Raw genomic sequence first — 20089 nt, 5'->3', positions numbered from 1 at the left:
TGTCTTTGAAGTGTTTTCTCTGTCCTCCGCTAAACGTTGGACATTTGAGAGTTGAGAAAACAGGACCTGGTGGGGAAGATGGCTTTCGACCATCAGTGTCCAGTCCATCGTAGTTGATTTTGCAGAAGCTTTTCCTGAATGCCTGTGGAGCTGGCTTCAAGAAGGACACTAGAATTTGTTCGACGGTCCTCCCATTGAATCCGAAGGATGCAGCAGAGACATTGCTGATGGAATTTCTCTGGCGCTCTTATGTGTCACTGATACACGGTCCAGGTATCACTGCAGCAGAGCGGTGTTCTGGTGACGACTGCTCTGTACTTTAGGACTTTTGCTGAGTTGCAGAATATGCTGAGCATTTCCCATACGATGTGTCCCAAAATGTCACCAGTGACGAGGAGATTCAACATCGGATCAGCTGCGCCAGCTCAGCCTTCTACAAACTACAGCAGCGAGCATTTGACAACAAAGTTACAGATGGGACAATAGATGGGCTGGGACAGGGATGAGCTCAAGTGGAAGTAATGAAGAGAATATGGGATTCTATGGGAATCTGGTTCAATCTGAGGCAGTGGCCATGATGTGGGATGGAATTGACGATGAAGGAATAAGGTTTGTGGCAGGGTGTGTGGGGGAGTGCGGAGATGTTAAAGACAATGGCTCAGGCTTCCCAATTCGGACTAGAAGAAAGTGCAACTCATTCAAGGCAAAATGTCAAACAAACCGTCTGACAATACGGTTAGTGGAGATACAGAGACAGGCGGTGGAGAAGTAAAGCTGAGTGTCACCTGTGTAGATGTGGAAGTGGGCTCCATGTCTTCAGATGATGCTGCTAAGGGGCAGCATGCAGATAAGGAAGAGGAAGGGGCCTGACCTCTCTCAGGTTGAAATAAAAGATCCTCAATTCGAAGTACGGGGCAGTTCTCCCCAGAGTCCTGTCCAATATTTATCCCTCAACCAACCACTGGGAAGCAGATGATTTGGTGCTTATCTCGTTGCTGTTTTGTGGGAGCTTGCTGTGCACAAATTGGCTGCCGCATTTCCCTACAACATTATAATGGTGCCTGAACTTCACAAGTATTTCATTGATGAAAAGAGTGGTGTAAATCCAAGCTCTTTCTTTCCTTTGTAATGGTCTCCCCCTAACTAGTAAATAACTGACTTGTTTTTAGCTTTTTAGTATTACAGCAACAGCTTACACATACACGACGCCTTTAAAGTGGTGCTTCAGGAAGCAGGAAAATGAACACAGAACAGAAGTTGCAAAGAGTATTAGGGGAGACGACTGAAAGTGCAGCTCAATGCTGAGATTCGAGCGTCCCAACGTGCTTAGAGCCACCAAGCATTTTGTAGTCATTGCTATATTGCAGGAAATGCAGTAGCCAGATCGCACAGAGCAAACTCTTACAAACACCAACGTGATAGTAATTGGATAACCTTCTTAGTGATGTTGAATTGAGAGATAAATATTACCCAGGAGACCTCCCCAGCTCTTCTTCAAGATAGCAACCTTAAGACCTTTTACATTCCTCAGAGAGAGCAGACAGGGCCATAGTTTTAACATTTGACCTGAAAGGCAGCCTCTCTGACAGTGCAGCACTCACCCAGTGTAGCACTGGAAATGTTGAGTACAGATGACATGTTCAAGGTTTGGAGTGGGACTTGAACCAGCAACCACATGACTCAGAGATGAAAGGCCTACCCATTGAGCCGCAGCTGACAGCCAGGAACGGCAAATGGAAAGCCGGTGTCAGTAACGTTTAGTGCTTGGATCCCAATTCCAAGACCGATATTCTAACTGCTCAGTCTTTTCCGTTCGAGAAGCCAGAAAGCAATATACAGAATAACTGCGAGCTTGACAGGTCATCCTGTATAAAGTGGATCCTGTTACTTTAATGCTGGGCTATTCCCCAAGAGAACACGGTTACAGAAACAATATCCCTCCTTGTGGCTTTCATTTCTTGTATGTTTACATGTCTAACTCCAAACCACACAGGCAGGATCTAGAAAGCACCCATCGACACCTCCGCTTTGTAAAAAGAGATGCCATTTGAAACAGAGTATCAGAAACAGCAGCATGAAAGGGGAAAGCATCGCCAACATTGAAAGGTATAAGGAGGGCGTGCGAAGCTGACAAAACATCTCTCTGTCATGTACAGGTCTTGACTGATCTGTTGGAAAGGTCTGCCATTATTAAAACGTCTAGTAACCTCAAGGCTGGCCAGATCTTTTTAGGAAGGCAGAGACTCCAAGGTGACCCCAGTTATTGTTTTTCAGGCTGGGAAAGGTATTCCATGAAGTCAAACCTGAGGCAAATACACACATCGTGGCGATGGCCTTAATGACTCACACTTACATAGCACCCTCACTATGCAAGGAAATTGACAGAGGGAATGGTGGGTCGGAATTCAAGGGGCAGGTGCCAGGGCAGTGGGCCAGAGTTAGGAGGCAGCTTTGACTGAAAGCAGGATTGATCAGAAGCTCAATCGAATGGACGGGTTTGAGATGTTTCTTAAAGGCGGAGGGGTCATGGAGAGGAAGAGGGGATTTTGACAGTGAGAGGCATAGAGTAGGGATGAGCAGCCTTAGATTTTGCAACCATTATGGGAAGAGGATAGGAGGGAATGTGTAAAAGGTCACAAATAAAGGATCTGCAAAGCGGTATATAAAGTTGCAGAGTTAGGTTAAGGTGAGGTGGTGGAATAATGATAATGTCACTCAACCAATTATCCAGAAACCTAGGCTAATGCTCTGGGGAAACAGGTTTGAATTCCACCGTATCAGCTGGTGGAATTCAATTAAAAACATCTGGAATTAAAAGCTAGTCTCATTAATGGTGAACGTGAAATCATTGTCAATTGTTGTAAAAACCCGCCTGGTTCACTAATGCCCTTTAGAGAAGGAAAGCTGCTGTCCTTAACTGGTCTGGCCTACATGTGACTCCAGGCCCACAGCAATATGGCTGACTTTTAACTGCCCCCTGAAATGGCCTCTCAGCTCAACAGCAATTAGCGGTGGGCAATAAATAGTGACCTTGCCAATGATGGCTACGTGAAAGGATGAAAAAAAAGGCTCTGAGGGATATTTGAAGAATCTAGTTTGCAAAATTAGATAAGAAGGAGGCCAAGAGAAACATTTAAGACAATTTTGTATTTACCTTAAAAATAAGTCCCACCTTGGAAGAATAGCCTCTATGTGGGGTTCCCTGTTTTGTCACTTTGGTCTCCTTCATGTCACAGAAATATGCGTGGGAGAGCAGCTCTCTGTGCTGACACTGTGACAACAGGAGGTCTTAATCAGACAATCGGTTCGTAGGTTTCCATCTGGGTGGTCCCCTACATTTCCCATTGAAGTACTACTGACAGAGGGAGAGCCTTGTGTTTAAGGAAGGCTGCGTTCCCCCAGCACAGGAGCCTCTAAATAAGGGTATTTAGTTGTGGATTGGGGTGGTAGGTGGTACTGAATTATAGCATTGATCTTTCTGCGGGTACGCAGGATGTGAATACTGCTTGCCTCCATACCCTATCTGTCTCCACGCCAATCCGAGGTTTACTATGTCTCTACTCGAAATGTTCCTTTCAGCCTAATGGAGGACTTAATTAGTACCTCATGACTGTCATTCTACATAATGTTGATCAAAATCCAACTTGCATCCATCAAAACAAATTCAACCACAAAATTGCTTTCTCCCAAGCATGTGTGGCAGGAATCTGTAATTTTGGAAGCAATCATTTTGGATGGCGCAACATAAAAAGGGTAAAGGAAAGATGCTTTATTTATTTAACAACCTAGCATGTCTCTCAGGAGCATCTCAAAGTGCTCCAAAGCCTATAAATCCCTTTGAGGTCCAGTCACTGATGATCTGTAGTGACGTGTATAGGTCAACATTTACACAGCAAGATCTCACAAACAGCCAAGTAACGGATGGCCAATTCATCAGCTTTTGTTGGTATTAGCCAAAAGAGAATCATCAGGCAGGACAATGGGCAGGCTCCATCCTCTTCAAATATTGTCATGGCATCTCCAATATCTATTTCAACAGGAACAGCTGCCTCAGGGACACATGAAGAAATATAAAGCTCAAAAGGACTGGAGTCCTAAGTAAGGTTTTGGGCAGGTCATGAATTTCACCATCACAGCAGCTCACACGAAGTCCAGCCTAGTTTTGGTGCCATGAGGGATCACTGGGGTGTGAGAAGACCAAGGATGTTGGAGGGATAGTTCATCCATGAGGCTCTGAGGGACAGCCTACTGTATGAAGCGACCATGGATATGAAAAGGGTGGTTACTGAATAAGGGAAACAAGAGTACAAGTGGAGTGGCCATGAAGGAAACCAAGATTCCTAGAAGGTGCCCTCTCAATGTGAAGAGCAGGGATCCTAAAGTGATGGACAATCAATGAGAAAATCAACGGCCCTAGAGTTTTTATTTCTTTATTCATTCATGGGATGTGGGCGTTGTTGGCAAGGTCAGCATTTGTTGTCCATCCCTAATTGCCCTTGACCTGAGTGGCTTGCTAGGTCATTTCAGAGGGGCAGTTAAGAGTCAACCACATTGCTGTGGGTCTGGAGTCACATGTGGGCCAGACCAGGTAAGGATGGCAGATTTCCTTCCCTAAAGACGATTAGTGAACCAGATGTATTTTTATGACAATCTTTGATAGTTGTCATGGTCACCATTACTGAGTTAGCTTTCAATTCCAGATTTATCAATTGAGTTTAAATATTTGAACTTGTGACCCAGAGCATTAGCCTGGGACCCTGGGCTGCTAGCCCACTACATTGTCACTACACCACCATCTCCCCCAGTGATGGACAACTAATGAGGGTTGACCAATTGATAATAGGCCAAGGATCCATTAAGGACGGTCGCTCAATAAAACTAAGGGCCTAAAAGGGTTAGATATTCAATGAGGAGGCCTAGAGATAGAAACATTCACAATGGCCAAAGCTGCTCTGCAATGGCAGTCATCTGTTGACAGCATTACTAAGTCCCACAGGCATTCCAGAATCCTTAGGTAACCATATCCTTTTGTAAAATTTGAAAAGGAATAAGAAAAAGGACTAATGAACAGGAAACCCTAGCATATTCTTCTAGTCTTGCTGTCAATCATAAAAGGTTTATTATGCTCTCTGATCCCCCAAATCCCAAAACTGAAAAATCAAAAACACTGACACATTTAAACACTGAACAAAATATTCCTTATATCTTTTAAGTAAAACAGGCTAACTCTAGGATTAGACCATAAGACATAGGAGCAGAAATTAGGCCATTCGGCCCATCGAGTCTGCTCCGCCATTCAATCATGGCTGATAAGTTTCTCAACCCCATTCTCCCGCCTTCTCCCCGTAACGTTTGATCTCCTTATCAATCAAAAACCTATCTATCTCGGTCTTAAATACACTCAATGACCTGGCCTCCACAGCCTTCTGTGGCAATGAATTCCATAGATTCACCACTCTCTGGCTAAAGAAGTTTCTCCTCATCTCTGTTCTAAAAAGGTCTTCCCTTTACTCTGAGGCTGTGCCCTCGAGTCCTAGTCTCTCCTACTAATGGAAACATCCTCCCCACGTCCACTCTATCCAGGCCTTTCAGTATTCTGTAAGTTTCAATCAGATTCCCCCCTCATCCTTCTAAACTCCATCGAGTATAGACCCAGAGTCCTCAAACGTTCCTCATATGTTAAGCCTTTCCTTCCTGGGATCGTTCTCCTGAACCTTCTCTGGACCCTCTCCAGGGCCAGCACGTCCTTCCTGAGATACGGGGCCCAAAATTGCTCACAATATTCTAAATGTGGTCTGACTTTTATAGCATACACCTCTATCACCATGTGACTGTGCCTGAAGGGTTTGATTGCCATATTAGTGAGAAATGACATAGGAGCTAAGTACACCAGGGATAGCTGATTACTGGCTGAAAACCAGATCATACACACAAAAAGTAGGCTTTTTATTGTCTGGGGTATATACTTATCTTGTGCCTGCATGTGTTCCCTGCCCAAAGACTATACTTGCTGATGCCATTCTTTTTGGTCACGCTTTCATGTCAACTTTTCCCCATTATAAATGTCTTTGCCCAAGATTTATAATGGGAACTGGTTATATAAACCTGTCACATTGTAATTACATCCTCCTGCCAATGGTAACACTGCAGCCTCTGAGCTTGGCATCTCCTAGCTTCTCAGCCTGCACCTCCGCGAATCTGTAATGTTCCAATCGGCTTTACTTAATCCCAAATTACCATAGGTTTTGCTGCTTAACTATAAGTGTGAAGATAAAATCAAATTGGAGCAGGACCATAAGGTCAGACGTACGATATAAAGGATTTACTTCTGCACAACTTGGTGGAGTTAACCCCTGCCCTCGAACTCCGCTACATTTGTTAGTGATTCCCTTTCTGCATAGCCACAGGAGATTAAAAAATTAGGTTGTGTTGGAAAACATACTGGGGGTGAAATTGATCTGAATGGAGCGGGAATGACATAAAACAAGTGACAGGGAATCACCATTCCGTTTTGCACCCCGTCACAGAATCACACAGTGCAGAAGAGGCCCTTCGGCCCATCGAGTCTGCCCGACACATGAGAAACACACGACCTACCTACCTAATCCCATTTACCAGCACTTGGCCCATAGCCTTGAATGTTATGACATGCCAAGTGCTCATCCAGGTACTTTTTAAAGGATGTGAGGCCACCCACCTCCACCACCCACCCAAGCAGCGCATTCCAGACTGTCACCACCCTCTGGGTAAAAATGCTTTTCCTCACACACCCCCCTAAACCTCCTGCCCCTCACCTTGAACTTGTGCCCACTTGTGACTGACCCTTCAACTAAGGGGAATAGCTGCTCCCTATCCATCCTGTCCATGCCCCTCATAATCTTGTACACCTCGATCAGGTCGCCCCTCAGTCTTCTCTGCTCCAGTGAAAATAACCCAAGTCTGTCCAACCTCTCTTCATAACTTAAATGTTTCATCCCAGGCAACATCTTGGTGAATCTCCTCTGCACCCCCTCCAGTGCAATCACATCCTTCCTAAAATGAGGCGACAGAACTGCACACAGTACTCCAGCTGTGGCCTCACCAAGATTCTATACAACTCCAACATGACCTCCCGACTTTTGTAATCTATGCCTCAATTGATAAAGGCAAGTGTCCCATATGCCTTTTTCACCACCCCACTAACATACCCCTCTGCCTTCAGAGATCTATGGACACACACACCAAGGTCCCTTTGTTCCTCAAAACTTCCTAGTGTCATGCCATTCATTGAATACTTCCTTGTCAAATTACTCCTTCCAAAGTGTATCACCTCACACTTTTCAGGGTTAAATTCCATTTGCCGCTTATCTGTCCTTTTGACCATCCCGTCTATATCTTCCTGTAGTCCAAGACACTCAACCTCATTGTTAACCACCGGGCCAATCTTTGTGTCATCCACAAACTTACTAATCCTACCCCACACATAGTCATCAATGTCGTTTATATAAATGATGAATAATAGAGAATCCAGCACAGATCCCTGTGGTACATCACTGGACACTGGTTTCCAGTCAGTAAAGCAGCCTTCTGTCATCACCCTCTGTCTCCTACAACTGAGCCAATTTTGAATCCACCTTATCAAATTACCCTGTATCCCATGTGCATTTGCCTTCTTTATAAGTCTCCCATGTGGGACCTTGTCAAAGGCTTTGCTGCAATTCATATAAATTACATCAACTACACTACCCTCATCTACACACCTGGTCACCTCCTCAAAAAATTCAATCAAATTTGTCAGGCATGACCTCCCTCTGACAAAGCCATGCTGACTGTCCCTGATCAAACCTTGCCTCTCCAAGTGGAGATAAATTCTCTCCTTCAGAATTTTCTCCAATAGTTTCCCTACCACTGATGCAAGACTCACTGGACTATAGTTCGCTGGCTTATCTCTACAACCCTTCTTAAATAGAGGAACCACATTAGCTGTTCTCCAGTCCTCTGGCACCTCCCCCGTGGCCAGAGAGGAATTAAAAATTTGGTTCAGAGCCCCTGCGATCTCCTCCCTTGCCTCCCTCAGCAGTCTGGGACACAAATCATCCAGACCTGGAGATTTGTCCACTTTTAAGCCTGCCAACACCTCCAATACCTTGTCACTCCCTATATCAATTTGCTCAAGAACCTCACAGTCTCTCTCCCCGAGTTCCATACCTTCATCCTCATTCTCTTGGGTGAAGACGGATGTGAAGTATTCATTCCAACACTCTACCAATGTCCTCTGGCTCCACCCATAGATTGCCCCCTTGGTCCCTAATGGGCCCTACTCTTTCCCTGGTTATCCTCTTCCCATTGAAATACATATAGAATATCTTGGAATTTTCCCTACTTTTACCAGCCAGAGTTTTCTCGTATCCCTTCTTTGCTCTCCTAATTGCTTTCTTAAGCACTTTCTGTACTCCACTAACGCCTCTGCTGATTTTCTCCCCTTGCACCTGCTACAAGCCTCTCTTTTGCTTCTCATCGTATCCTGAATATCTCTGGTCATCCGTGGTTCTCTGGGCTTGTTACTCCTTCCTATCTCCCAAGAGGGAACATGTTCAGCCTGTACCCTCCCCATTTCCTTTTTGAATGGCCCCACTGCTCCTCTGTAGATTTCCCCACAAGTAGCTGTTCCCAGTCTCCCTTGGCCAGATCCTGCCTTATTTTACTAAAATCCGCTCTCTCCCAATCCAAAACATTTTTTTGCAACTTGTCTATTTCTTTGTCCATAACAAGCTTAAACTGTACCATGTCCCATTTCCTTTTCAGTTGTGGGGGGTGAGAAACAGGCTGCTGAATTACTATCAGCATGTTACGCAACCACCCCAAGACCATTTTTAACATCACAGTGACACTGCAACCAAAACATGGATGGGTGTCAGCTCCCCCTTCTCTCCAACTATTTGCCCCCAGTGCCTCATGTTGAGAATCCCTCTCCCCGAAGTTCCCTCATTTTCCCTCCTGCTCTTTGCAGCCTCGTTGGTTCCCAACAGTTTGGAACTTAGGCCCTGTTTCGAGAATAAGGACTTTATCAGTATGTACTCAGCAAGAGCCTTTATTGAACTGACCTAAGATGTCTATCTCCAGTGGAAAGAGCGCCTCATTGCAGAGTCACTTTTTATTTTCATTTATGGGATGTTGAAGTCGCTAACTAGGCCAGCATTTATTGCCCATCCCTAATTGCCCTTGCTCTGAGGGCATTTTAAGAGTCAACCACCTTGCTGTGGGTCTGGAGTCATATGTAGGCCAGACCAAGTAAGGACAGCAGATTTCATTCCCTAAAGGTCATCAGTGAACCAGATGAGTTTTTAGAGACAATCGGCAATGGTTTTGTGGTTACCATTAGAGTTTTAGTTCCAGATTTTTATTGAATTCGGATTTCACCATCTGCCCAGGTGGGATTCGAATGCTGGTCCCCAGGGCATCACCCTGGGTCTCTGGAGTATTAGTCCAGTGACAAAACCACCATCTCATGGCAGAGTCACATGACTATGGCAAGCCAGTTAGTCAGTACAGCATTGCATTTCCAAAACCCAAAATGGCACCTTTAATGAATCATTGTTTTTAGAAACTGTGCCCAGGTACCAGCTTTTGAAGTTTAGCTGAGCAAAAAAAGCAAAAACAAGTCAAAAAGTTGAAAGCAAAAAAGTTCTGAATATGTTGAGGCGTCCATGAAGGAAAGATAACAGTGAAACAGCCTTAGATGTTCCCTGTGGCTGGCTCTATTAATAATCTCCTCCCCTAGGCCGTCTTTATGAAGAGACCTCAGTGAGGAAGTGGTCAGTCAATTTCCTCTCTCATTCACATTTTCTCCAGCTCGAGTCCTCTTGCAGTCCAGTTCCAACCAAAAAGCCCCATAGAGAAGGCCACTGCTTTTCTTCATCTATACGAACAACCTCGATCTGGGTGATGTGCAGGGCACAATTTCAAGATTTGAAAATGACACATAACTTGAAAATATCGTGAACTATGAGGATGGTGATAGACTTCAAGGGGACAGAGACAAGCTGTTGGAAGGGGCAGAACATGGCAGATTAAATTCAATGCCTCTAAGTGTAAAGTGCAAGCAAAACACTGCAGATGCTGGAAATCTGAAATAAAAACAAAAAATGCGGGAAAAACTCAGCAGGTCTGGCAGCGCCTGTGGAGAGAGGAACAGAGTTAACGTTTCGAGTCTCTTCTCCAGATGGAGAAGAGTAATATGGACACAAAATGTTAACTCTGTTTCCCTCCCCACAGATGCTGCCGGACCTGCTGAGATTTTCCCGCATTTTCTATTTTTATTTGTCAAGTGATACACTTTGGTAGGCAGCATGAGGAGAGAAAATATAAAATAAATGGTACAATTCTAAAGGGGGTACAGGAACAGAGGGACCTGGGGGTATATGTACAGAAATCGTTTAAGGTGGCAGAACAGATTCAGGAATCATTCATGGGGCCTATTGAATCTTGGGAGTTATTAATAGAGGCATGGGGCGGGATTTTCCACACCCAATCTTCCGGTCCCGCGGCAGGTCAACGGACTTCTGGCTAAGGGGCCACCTCGCCCACGATGGGTCCCACCCATGACAGGGCCGTAAAATCCCTGGCATAGAGTGTAAGACCAAGAGAGTTATGGTGAATCCTTCTGAAACACTGGTTCAGCCTCAGCTAGAGTATTGTGTTCAGCTCTGGGCTTTAGGAATGATGTGAAGACAAGAGAGGATGAGCAACTTGAGTTGGAGATTGGAGAAGCTGGGCCTGTTCTTTTTAGAGAAGAGAAGGTTGAGAGGAGGTTTGATAGAGGTGCTCAAAATCACGAGAGCTCTGGACAGAGTGGATGAAGAGAAACTGTTCCCAGTGGTGGAAGGGTCGAGAATCAGCAGGCAGTGATTTAAAGCGTTTAGCAAAAGAGCCAGTGGTGACTTGAGGAAGTGAATGGACAGGTGGTTTAGGATCCGATTGCGCTGCCTGAGATTGTGGTGGAGGCAGTTTCGATCGTGGCTTTCAAAAGGAAATCGGATAATTACCCGAAGAGGAAAGATTTGTAGGGCTACGGGGAAAAGGCGGGGGAGTGGGACTTGCCAAGTTTCACTCACAGTGAGCCGACAGATGCAACATGCTGTATTGCCCCCTTCTGTGTTTTAATCATTCCATGATTCTTCCTCTGTTGCCCAGTCTAAAGTGAATGTCAGAAAGCTACTAGAATGTAAGGCATTGATCCCAATTAGCCTGCACCTCCTCCCTGGTATCCAGTGCCCCCTGCTCTAGAGGAAATGCCATCCAGTGTTTGAGTTGGGAATCCTTGGACTTGCCTTGGTGCATTTAAGGGCACTGGTGAGGCCACATCGGGAGTACTGGGTGCAGTTTGTGTCTCCTTACCTAGGGAAAGACATAATTGTCGTACGGGGAGTGCAATGTAGGCTCACTAGATTGGTTCCTGGGATGAGGGATTGTCCAATGAGGAAAGATTGCCTAGGCCCACATTCGCTGGGTTTAGAAGAATGAGGTGATTTAATTGAAAATCACAAAGTTCTTAAGGGGTTGGACAGGGTAGGTGCTGGGGGGATGTTTCCCTGGAACACCTTGTCAGCCATTTAGGACTGAGATAAGGTAACATTTCTTCACTCAAATGGTTGTTAATCTTTGGAATTCCCTGCCTCAGAGAGCTGCAGATGCTCCATCGTTGAGTATATTCAAGACAGAGATTGATATTAAGGAAATTAGAGATCGATACTAAGGGAATTAAAGGACGTGGGAATTGTGTGGGAAGGTGATGCTGAGGGAGAAGGTCCGTCAAGATCTGGTTGAATGGCGGAAGACTAGGCTCAAAGGACCAAATGTCCTACTCCTGCTGCTATTTCTTGTGTTCTTACACTGAAATGGCCTGGTGAAATTCACTGTCAAGACTCATGTCTGATGAAAAGCTGCTTGGTTAAGGTAATGTCGGGCACCCCAAAGTGAAGTGGCCTAGTGATGCAGGCAAGTGTTCATACCACTGGATAGCATTCAGGTCTGAGGAACCCTGATTCATTTCTTTCCACCCTTGGAAAAGAGGTTACAAAGACCCGTGACAGCACTCCCACCGACTGAGATCTCATTCAGCATTGACCAGGGATGTAACTTGGGTCTTGCACAGCCCTCTGGCACAGTTCCTCATCAGCTGGTGGTGTGACCCAGAGCAGAAAAAAACATCAGCTCATTCTAACATCACACCTGATGGTCCAATGGGTGCCCAAGCAGAATCTTCAACGCCTGTAACTATTCCCAGCGGAGACTTGAGACCATCTTCCAGGCCCTTGGGAATTTCAGGCCCTGGAACTCCTCCACCAGTCTGTGTGGAGATCCAGAGAATTATTCCTGTGGGGAGGTTAGGAGGGTTCTCCACTCAAGAGGGTTTAATTCATGGTGGGGTGGTGGGCAGGGCTGAGGGGAGATTGGGTTCAAAAGGTTAAACCGTGCGCCTGTCATCATAAGATTTGAAGTTGATGTAGGGCGGAACAAAGCAGTTTAACGTGCTGCTCTGATAGGCAGCACTAAATCAATAACCCTTTCGGAGAATAGTTAATGGAATTAGATGAATAACCAAAGCTTAATGCAAATGGATGGATGAACATATCCTTTGACCACCCTCTACCCTCCTGTCCGAGAATCCGACACATGATCCGATTCAGCTCATACCTTGCTGCAGGATTTTCCCAAAGTATTTATTGTGGATGGTACAGTTCCATCTGCGGCTTCGGAATTGGAATTGACACTCTCGCACCCCCAGCCTGGCTCCTTTCGCCACCTCACTCACGATCTCTGGCTCGGTTTGGCAAAGCTCAGCCTGCTTCCCTGCCAATCGCTTGGTTTTGCGACAGATGCTGTTTGGGTCCATCACCAAGGGACTTCCCACCGCCCTGCAGCCAAAAGAGAAACAAACAAAAGAACACCTGAAATACTGGCACCACCATTGCCACGGCATAGTTTTAACTTAAAATATTCACCCTTCTAGTGATGTCACCTTGATCAGCATTGGAGAAAGCACTAAAAATTCCACCTCTGGAAATATGCCTGCTGCTTGCTGCATTAGTGTGGGCCACACACAGAGAAACACACACACACAAAACAGTCATACACACAAAACACAGAAATACACACACACAAAACAATCATACACACAAAACACAGAAATACACACACACAAAACAGTCATACACACATAACACAGAAACACACACACACAAAACAGTCATACACACATACAAAGACACACACACACATTCACATGCAGACACAAACACACTCAACGCATACACACATACAGACAAGCAGACACACGCACGCACATACAGATGTGCACACTGACACACAGACACACACACACAGACACGCAGATGCGGACACAGACGCAGACACACACACACACACACACACACACACACACACAAACACACACAGAAACACACACAGAAGATCACACAAACAAACACAGCTCTATACACACCCACACAATCAAACACACACAGGCACACAGACGCACACACACAGGCACATAAACACACACATGCAGGCACAGACACACACACACAAACACACACACACAGAAACACACATAGAAGATCACACAAACAAACACAGCTCTATACACACCCACACAAACAAACACACACAGGCACACAGACGCACACACACAGGCATATAAACACACACATGCAGGCACAGACACACACACACGCACAAAATATCAAACAAGCAGCCACATGATCAGCAGCTCTGTTTTAAATCAAAGTTTAATTCCCTTTGTGCCACCCTGGAGTCTTTAATTGCTCTGCAAAAAGACATATGCACGAGCAAGCTGTGCCAGAATCTCTGACACATAATTGAGCTGCCGTGCCTACATGCAGGGAATATCTTTATGTGGGAGTAAACTGGAGGGGAAGGTGTATCAGAGAATTATGTGAGAGGCACCGTTCATTTCATCTTGTGATAAATGGACCGCCCTGTTGCTATGGTGCAATGGTGCCTTGGTGCATTTGCACAATATTCAGGAAGTATTCAAGCATATGTCTGCACTTGCACGTGTGAGTTTCCTATCTTGCCCAAGTCCTCATAGGGAGCTACAGGGCAAAGAGACAAAAGGGAGGTGTGTGTGTTTGTGTGTGTGTGTGTGTGTGTTTGCATATGTTGGGGTGTGTGTGTGTGTGTGTGTGTGTGTGTTTGTGTATGTTTGTGTGTGTGTCTAATGCACGTCTATCTACAAATAGTATTAAATCCTTCTGGGATGCGTGTATTACGTGTGGCATATGTTGTGCTCCATAGCGCAAAGATGGCAGGGGTCAAGCAAATGATGGACAAACCCATCCCATCCTAGTCCCACTTTTTCTCAATCATTAGTGCACCCTGACTCCCTGGAGAAGTTGTTCTGGGAATAACTGGTAGAGACTTGGCAGAACAGGTCACTTCAGAGGGTGTTGAAACAATTATATACTGTACAACTGACGTTACTGACCAGATAGGGGAGGTAGGATCCCCTTCTTTAAAGGCTCAGTTGGGCTTTTTACAACAATCTGACAGATTTCATGGCCTTTCTTTCTCTCAAACCTCTGGGTCACGAGTCTACTGCCTTGGGCATTACTCAACTCCACCCCAGTCTATCATCATCCCGTATTCTGGCTCTATGGGGATTTTACTGGTGTCACTCAGAGGTTAGATATTCATCTTAGGGTTGTTAACCCTCCACAACTGCCCTGGTGTGTCCAAGAGTTGAAGATTACTCCCCAGGGTAACAAAATCCAAGAGAAAAATCATCAGGATGGAGAAAAAGTTATGACGTTTTTTTCAATCCCTTTGAACACTTCAATTTAGTACAAATAAAAACCCTGTAAATGGGGTTGGAAAGGCTGTTTTATGGTGTGGGGCAGTGGTAGGCAGCAGATCATGTAATAAACCCCCCAAGAAATACATCCAGCCAGAGTTGGTAACTCTACATCGGGTACTCAATTGAGGTGCAGATATGTAGGCCTTTAAAGACCAATGGAATTCTCAATTTCATAGATTGGAATGTTGCCTGCAATAGCAAGTAAATGATATTAAATTCATACAAGGTGTTAGACTACAGTTCATAGGATCACAGAATCATAGAATGGCTACAGCTCAGAAGGAGGCATTTGGCCCATTGTGTCTATTCTGGCTCTCAGCAAGAACAACTCCACGAGTCCCATTCCCTCACCTTTACACAGTGCCCCTGCAAATTTTTTCTCTTCTGTCCAGACTCCTCATGACTTTGAACATGTCTTCTCTCAACCTTCTCTAAGGAAAAGCCCAGATTCACCAATCAATCCTGAACTGAAGTCTCTCATCGCCAGACCCATTCTTGGAAATCTTCTCTCCACCCTCTCCAAAGCTTTCACATCATCCCTAAAATGTGGCGCCCAGTATTGGACATACTACTCCAGTTGAGTGGAAGTGTTTAGGATTCTTCGAAGCTCATGGAATTGGATCAGCAGAAGATGCCGGTGGATGGATGTTTTTCAGTCTGGAAGCTGGTTTGCAGTGGTGTTCCCCAAGGGTCAGCTTTGGGTCCATAACTCTTTTCAATTTTTATAAACGGCCTAGACTTAGTTGCTAGGAGCTGCATTATAAAGTTTATACATGGTGAAAAACTCAGGAAAGTAGTAACGATGAAGACAAGATGGCATACCAATGGTAAAATGGGCAGAAACGTGGAAGATGGAGTTCAGCGCAGAGAAGTGTGAAGTGGTCCACTTTAGAAGGATTAATATGGAAAGACACGAGAAATGGCAGGATCTTGAAGAGTGTAGATAAGCAGAGAAACAGTGGTGTCCATATATACAAATCCTTAAAAGTAGCAGAGCAAGTCAAAAGGATGATTAAAATGCTAATGGGTTACTTGGGTTTAATTATAGAATCATAGAATGGTTACCGCACAGAAGGAGGCCATTTGGCCTGTCATGTCTGTGCTAGCCCTGTGAAGCAGCAATTCACCTAGTCCCACCCCCCCCCCGCCTTTTCCCCACAGCCCTGCAAATTTTTCCTTTTCAGATAATGATCCAATTCCCTTTTAACAGCCTTGAATGAATCTGCCACTGTACTCCAGTGCATTCTAGATCCTAACCACTCACTGCGTAAAAATGTTTCTCCTCATGTCACTGTTGCTTCTTTTGTCAATTATCTTAAATCTGTGATCCCTGGTTCTCACCCTTCCCACCACCCAACGGTAACAGTTTCTCTCTATCTACTTTGTCCAGACCCCTCGTGATTTTGAACGCCTCTATTAAAGTTTCTCTCAACCTCTTCTCCGAAGAGAACAGTCCCAACTTCCCCAATCTATCGACATTAACTCAAGTCATGTCATCCCTGGAGCCATTCTCATGAATCTTTTCTGCACTCTCTTCCTAATGCCTTCACACCCTTCTTAAAATGTGGTCATCGAACTGGATGCAATACTCCAGTTGAGGCCAAACCAATGTTTTATACATGTTTCACATAACCCCCTTTCTTTTGTAGTCTTTGACCCTACTAATAAAGCCCAAGATGCTGAAAGCAGAGCAGGTTTAAGGGCCCAAATGGCCTTCTCCTATCCCTAATTTGTATGTCCGTATGCAATTATTAGCCACACTCTAATTCTGTCCTGCCGCCTTCAATGGTTTATGCACTATTTTTAAAAATATTCATTCATGGGATGTGGGCATCACTGGCTAGGCCAGCATTTATTTCCCATCCCTAATTGCCCTTGTCCTCATTCAGAGGGCAATTTTTTAAGAGTCAACCACATTGCTGTGGGTCTGGAGTCACATGTAGGCCAGACCAGGTAAGGACAGCAGATTCCCTTCCCTAAAGGACTTACATGAACGAGATGAGATTTTACAACAATTGTTTCATGGTCATCATCAGACTTTAATGAACTCAAATTTTCATCACTGTGTTAGGATTTGAACCCAGGACTCCAGTGCATTATGCTGGGAATACCAATCCAGTGACAATACCACTATGCCACCACCTCCCCTAAACAGACCCACCTCTATATGTTTCTGCATCGGCTTCGAGCCCTCTATCAGATAGTACATTCCAAATCTTAACCACTTGTTGCATAAAATAGCTTTTCCTTATGTCAGCTCTGGCTCTTTTGACAATCACTATAAATTTGAGCTCTCAGGTTATCAATCCTTCAGCCACTTGAAACAGTTTCTCTTTATTTATTCCAGCTAAACACTTCATGATTTTAGCCACTATTTAATTCTTTGAGCTAAATACTCTTACGATCCTATTTTCATCGTTAATAGATATTGGGTGGGATTTTACGACAGCAGGATTTTACAGTCCCGCCAAAGTAAATGGAGTTCAGAATGGTTCACTGCAACAGGGCTGGAAAATTCCGGCTGTTGTGTCCATTGAAACCCGAAATCCCTCACCTGTGTGCTTTCTTCAACTTTTCCCAATTATTTTGGACTCTCGATTCTGTCTCCCCTTCCTTACTTCAAAGTTGTGTTTCTACATGTTGAATGGCATCTCTCAACTCGTAGAGAATTCCCTGAGCCTGTTCAGATCCCTCTGCCACCTTAGCCTCACAGCCCTTCCCAAATTAACATCATCAGCAAACTGAGTGAACTCTGTTACTGTCACTTCCTCCAGCTCCTTAACATAAATCAGACTACAATCGTGTAGTAGCTCTGTTACTGGGACTCAGAACTGTCATGAAGGATCTGGGCTAATAATGCAGAGGAAGCACCCAAGTTACGAACATACAACATACAATCAAGGAGCAGGTGTAGGCCATTCGGCCCCTTGAGCCTGCTCTGCCATTTAATAAGATCAAGGCTGATCTGATTGTAGCCTCAAATCTGCATCCCGCCTACCCCCCGATAACCTATCACCCCCTCGCCCAAGAATCTATCCAGCTCTGCCTTAACGATATTCAAAGACTCTGCTTCCACCACCTTTTCAGGAAGAGAGTTCCAAAGACTCACGACCCTCTGAGAGAAAAAAGTTTGCCTCATCTCCATTTTAAATGGGCGACCGCTTATTTTTAAACAGTGATCCCTAGTTCTAGAGTCTCCCACAAGAGGAAACATCCTCCCCACATCCACCCTGTCAAGACCCCTCAGGATCTTACATGTTTCAATCAAGTCACCTTTTACTCTGCTAAACTCCAGTGGCTACAAGCCTAACCTGTCCAACCTTTCTTCATAAGACAACCCACCGATTCCTGGTATTAGTCTGGTAAACCTCCTCTGAACAGCTTCCAATGCATTTACATCCTTCCTTAAATAAGGTGACTAATACTGTACACAGTGCTACAAATGTGGTCTCACTAGTGCTCTGTAGAACTGAAGCATAACCTCCCTACTTGTGTAATCAATTCCCCTCACAATAAATGATAACATTCTATTAGCTTTCCTAATTACTTGCCGTACCCCCATACTAGCCATTCAGTTGAAGCCATTGTATTCTTGTTTACAAAATCCACCTAGTTTACTAACTAATGGGGAGATGGTGGTGTAGTGGTAATAGAGAGGCCTAGGCTAACTCTTTGTGGGAGCTGGTGAAATTCAAATTCATAACAACCGGGAATTGAAAGCTAGTCTCCGTGAATGTGACCATGACAATCACCATTAATTATTGTGAAAGCCCTGGTTCACTTTGTGCCCTTTAGGGAAGGAAATCTGCCAGTCTGGGCCTACGTGTGACTCCAGCCCCACACCAATGTAATTAATTCGTCACTACGTTCTGAAACGTGCTAATGCTCTATGCGGTTGTATCAAAACAGCATTCTTTCTCAGATTAGTGAGAATCTATCATGGTGGCCAGATTAACTTTCAAAATGTATTTACAAATAGGGAAAAATTTCTCCCCCAGTTGTGGGGGTGGTGGGGTGGTTGTGCAGGGATGGGTGAGAGCGGGCGCGAAGTGGATCGGCGCCCCCCCATCAGGTCCGCGCCGCCATTTTACCTGGGAAGGCCAGAAGCAGGTGGGAGCTTTGCAGGGGACAAAAGCTCCTCTTCGGTCAGATCAGCCAGTCCTTCAGATAATCACCACTGTACCTCGGACACAGGAAAATGAACAGCAACAGAAGAATGAGCCCCAACCCCAGGATCCAATGGTTGCTGTCACACTACCTGTAAGTACCATGTCTGCACGCAAAGCTACAAGACAATGCTGAAGCAAGGAACTAGCGACCATCAACTCTCCAGAGCAGACCTCAGTGAGGCACAGAGACACTTGGAAGAATACAGTGTCACGATAAAAACCAAGCTGCAAGGCGAGCCCTCATATGAGGAACACCCAAACGACAGGGAGAGACACTTTCAATTTCCACAAAGATCACAGCTAACCATATGGAAAAAGAAAAACTGGGTTCATACCATGAATGAACAGATTGAACACTCTCGCCAGAAAGAACAAGCCAAGCCAGTGGCCTGAGCAGAGCAGATGGGAATGTGACAAAGAGAAGCTCAACTCCAAGGAGCAGAAAAAATGTATCAGAAGACAACCAAGTACCAGAAAAATAGACTACAACTCAAAATCCGAATCAACAAAGGCTGTCCAAATCAACAGAGCCTACCACTCCTCCAAACGTGACCAGAACAAGATCTGGAAGAATTATCAAGCCTCCAGACTGCCTGAATTTATAAAGTCAGAGACTTGAGTGGGACAGGAGGGGTAGCATGATTATAATGTAAATACGTTGAGTAAAGGCTTAGGGAGAGGTGTAGTATGAGGGTATCTGGCATAGGAAGGATTAATGTGGGACTGGGAAACAGTGATGCCCAAAGCGTGATGTAAAGAGACACATAACCTGAGACTAGGGTCGATTGTGGACTGGACAGAGACTTGTGTAGAAGCAAGCGTGGAGTTAGCTCATCGTTTGGGCTATGCCCTGTATATTTGTACATAGTTATGTGTTATCAATAAACAGTTAATGTTCAACCATACAAGACTCAGAACCTCTTTGTAAGATCTACTGAACATATGACATACAACAATTATTGCACTGCTGTTCATGGGAACTTGCTGTGCACAGACGACAGCCACTTTTCCTACATTACAACAGTGAGTGCACTGCAAAAAGTGCTTCATGGCTGTAAAGTGC

The 20089-nt window shown here is 44.9% G+C and overlaps 1 protein-coding gene across 1 annotated transcript in view; it reads right to left on the bottom strand.

Moving 5' to 3' along the window:
• Positions 1-20089, bottom strand: part of wnt6b (wingless-type MMTV integration site family, member 6b) — an 81738-nt gene that overhangs the window by 40266 nt on the left and 21383 nt on the right. Inside the window, exon 2 of the mRNA XM_041201058.1 lies at positions 12676-12896. Coding sequence (XP_041056992.1) covers positions 12676-12896 — 221 coding nt within the window. The remainder of the gene's footprint in view (positions 1-12675; positions 12897-20089) is intronic.

This window comes from Carcharodon carcharias, chromosome 12 (assembly GCF_017639515.1).
Source record: "Carcharodon carcharias isolate sCarCar2 chromosome 12, sCarCar2.pri, whole genome shotgun sequence".
In the NCBI taxonomy this organism is placed as follows: Eukaryota; Metazoa; Chordata; class Chondrichthyes; order Lamniformes; family Lamnidae; genus Carcharodon; species Carcharodon carcharias.
The sequence above is the reverse complement of the archived record's forward strand: the minus strand, read 5'-3'. Positions and strand labels throughout refer to the sequence as shown.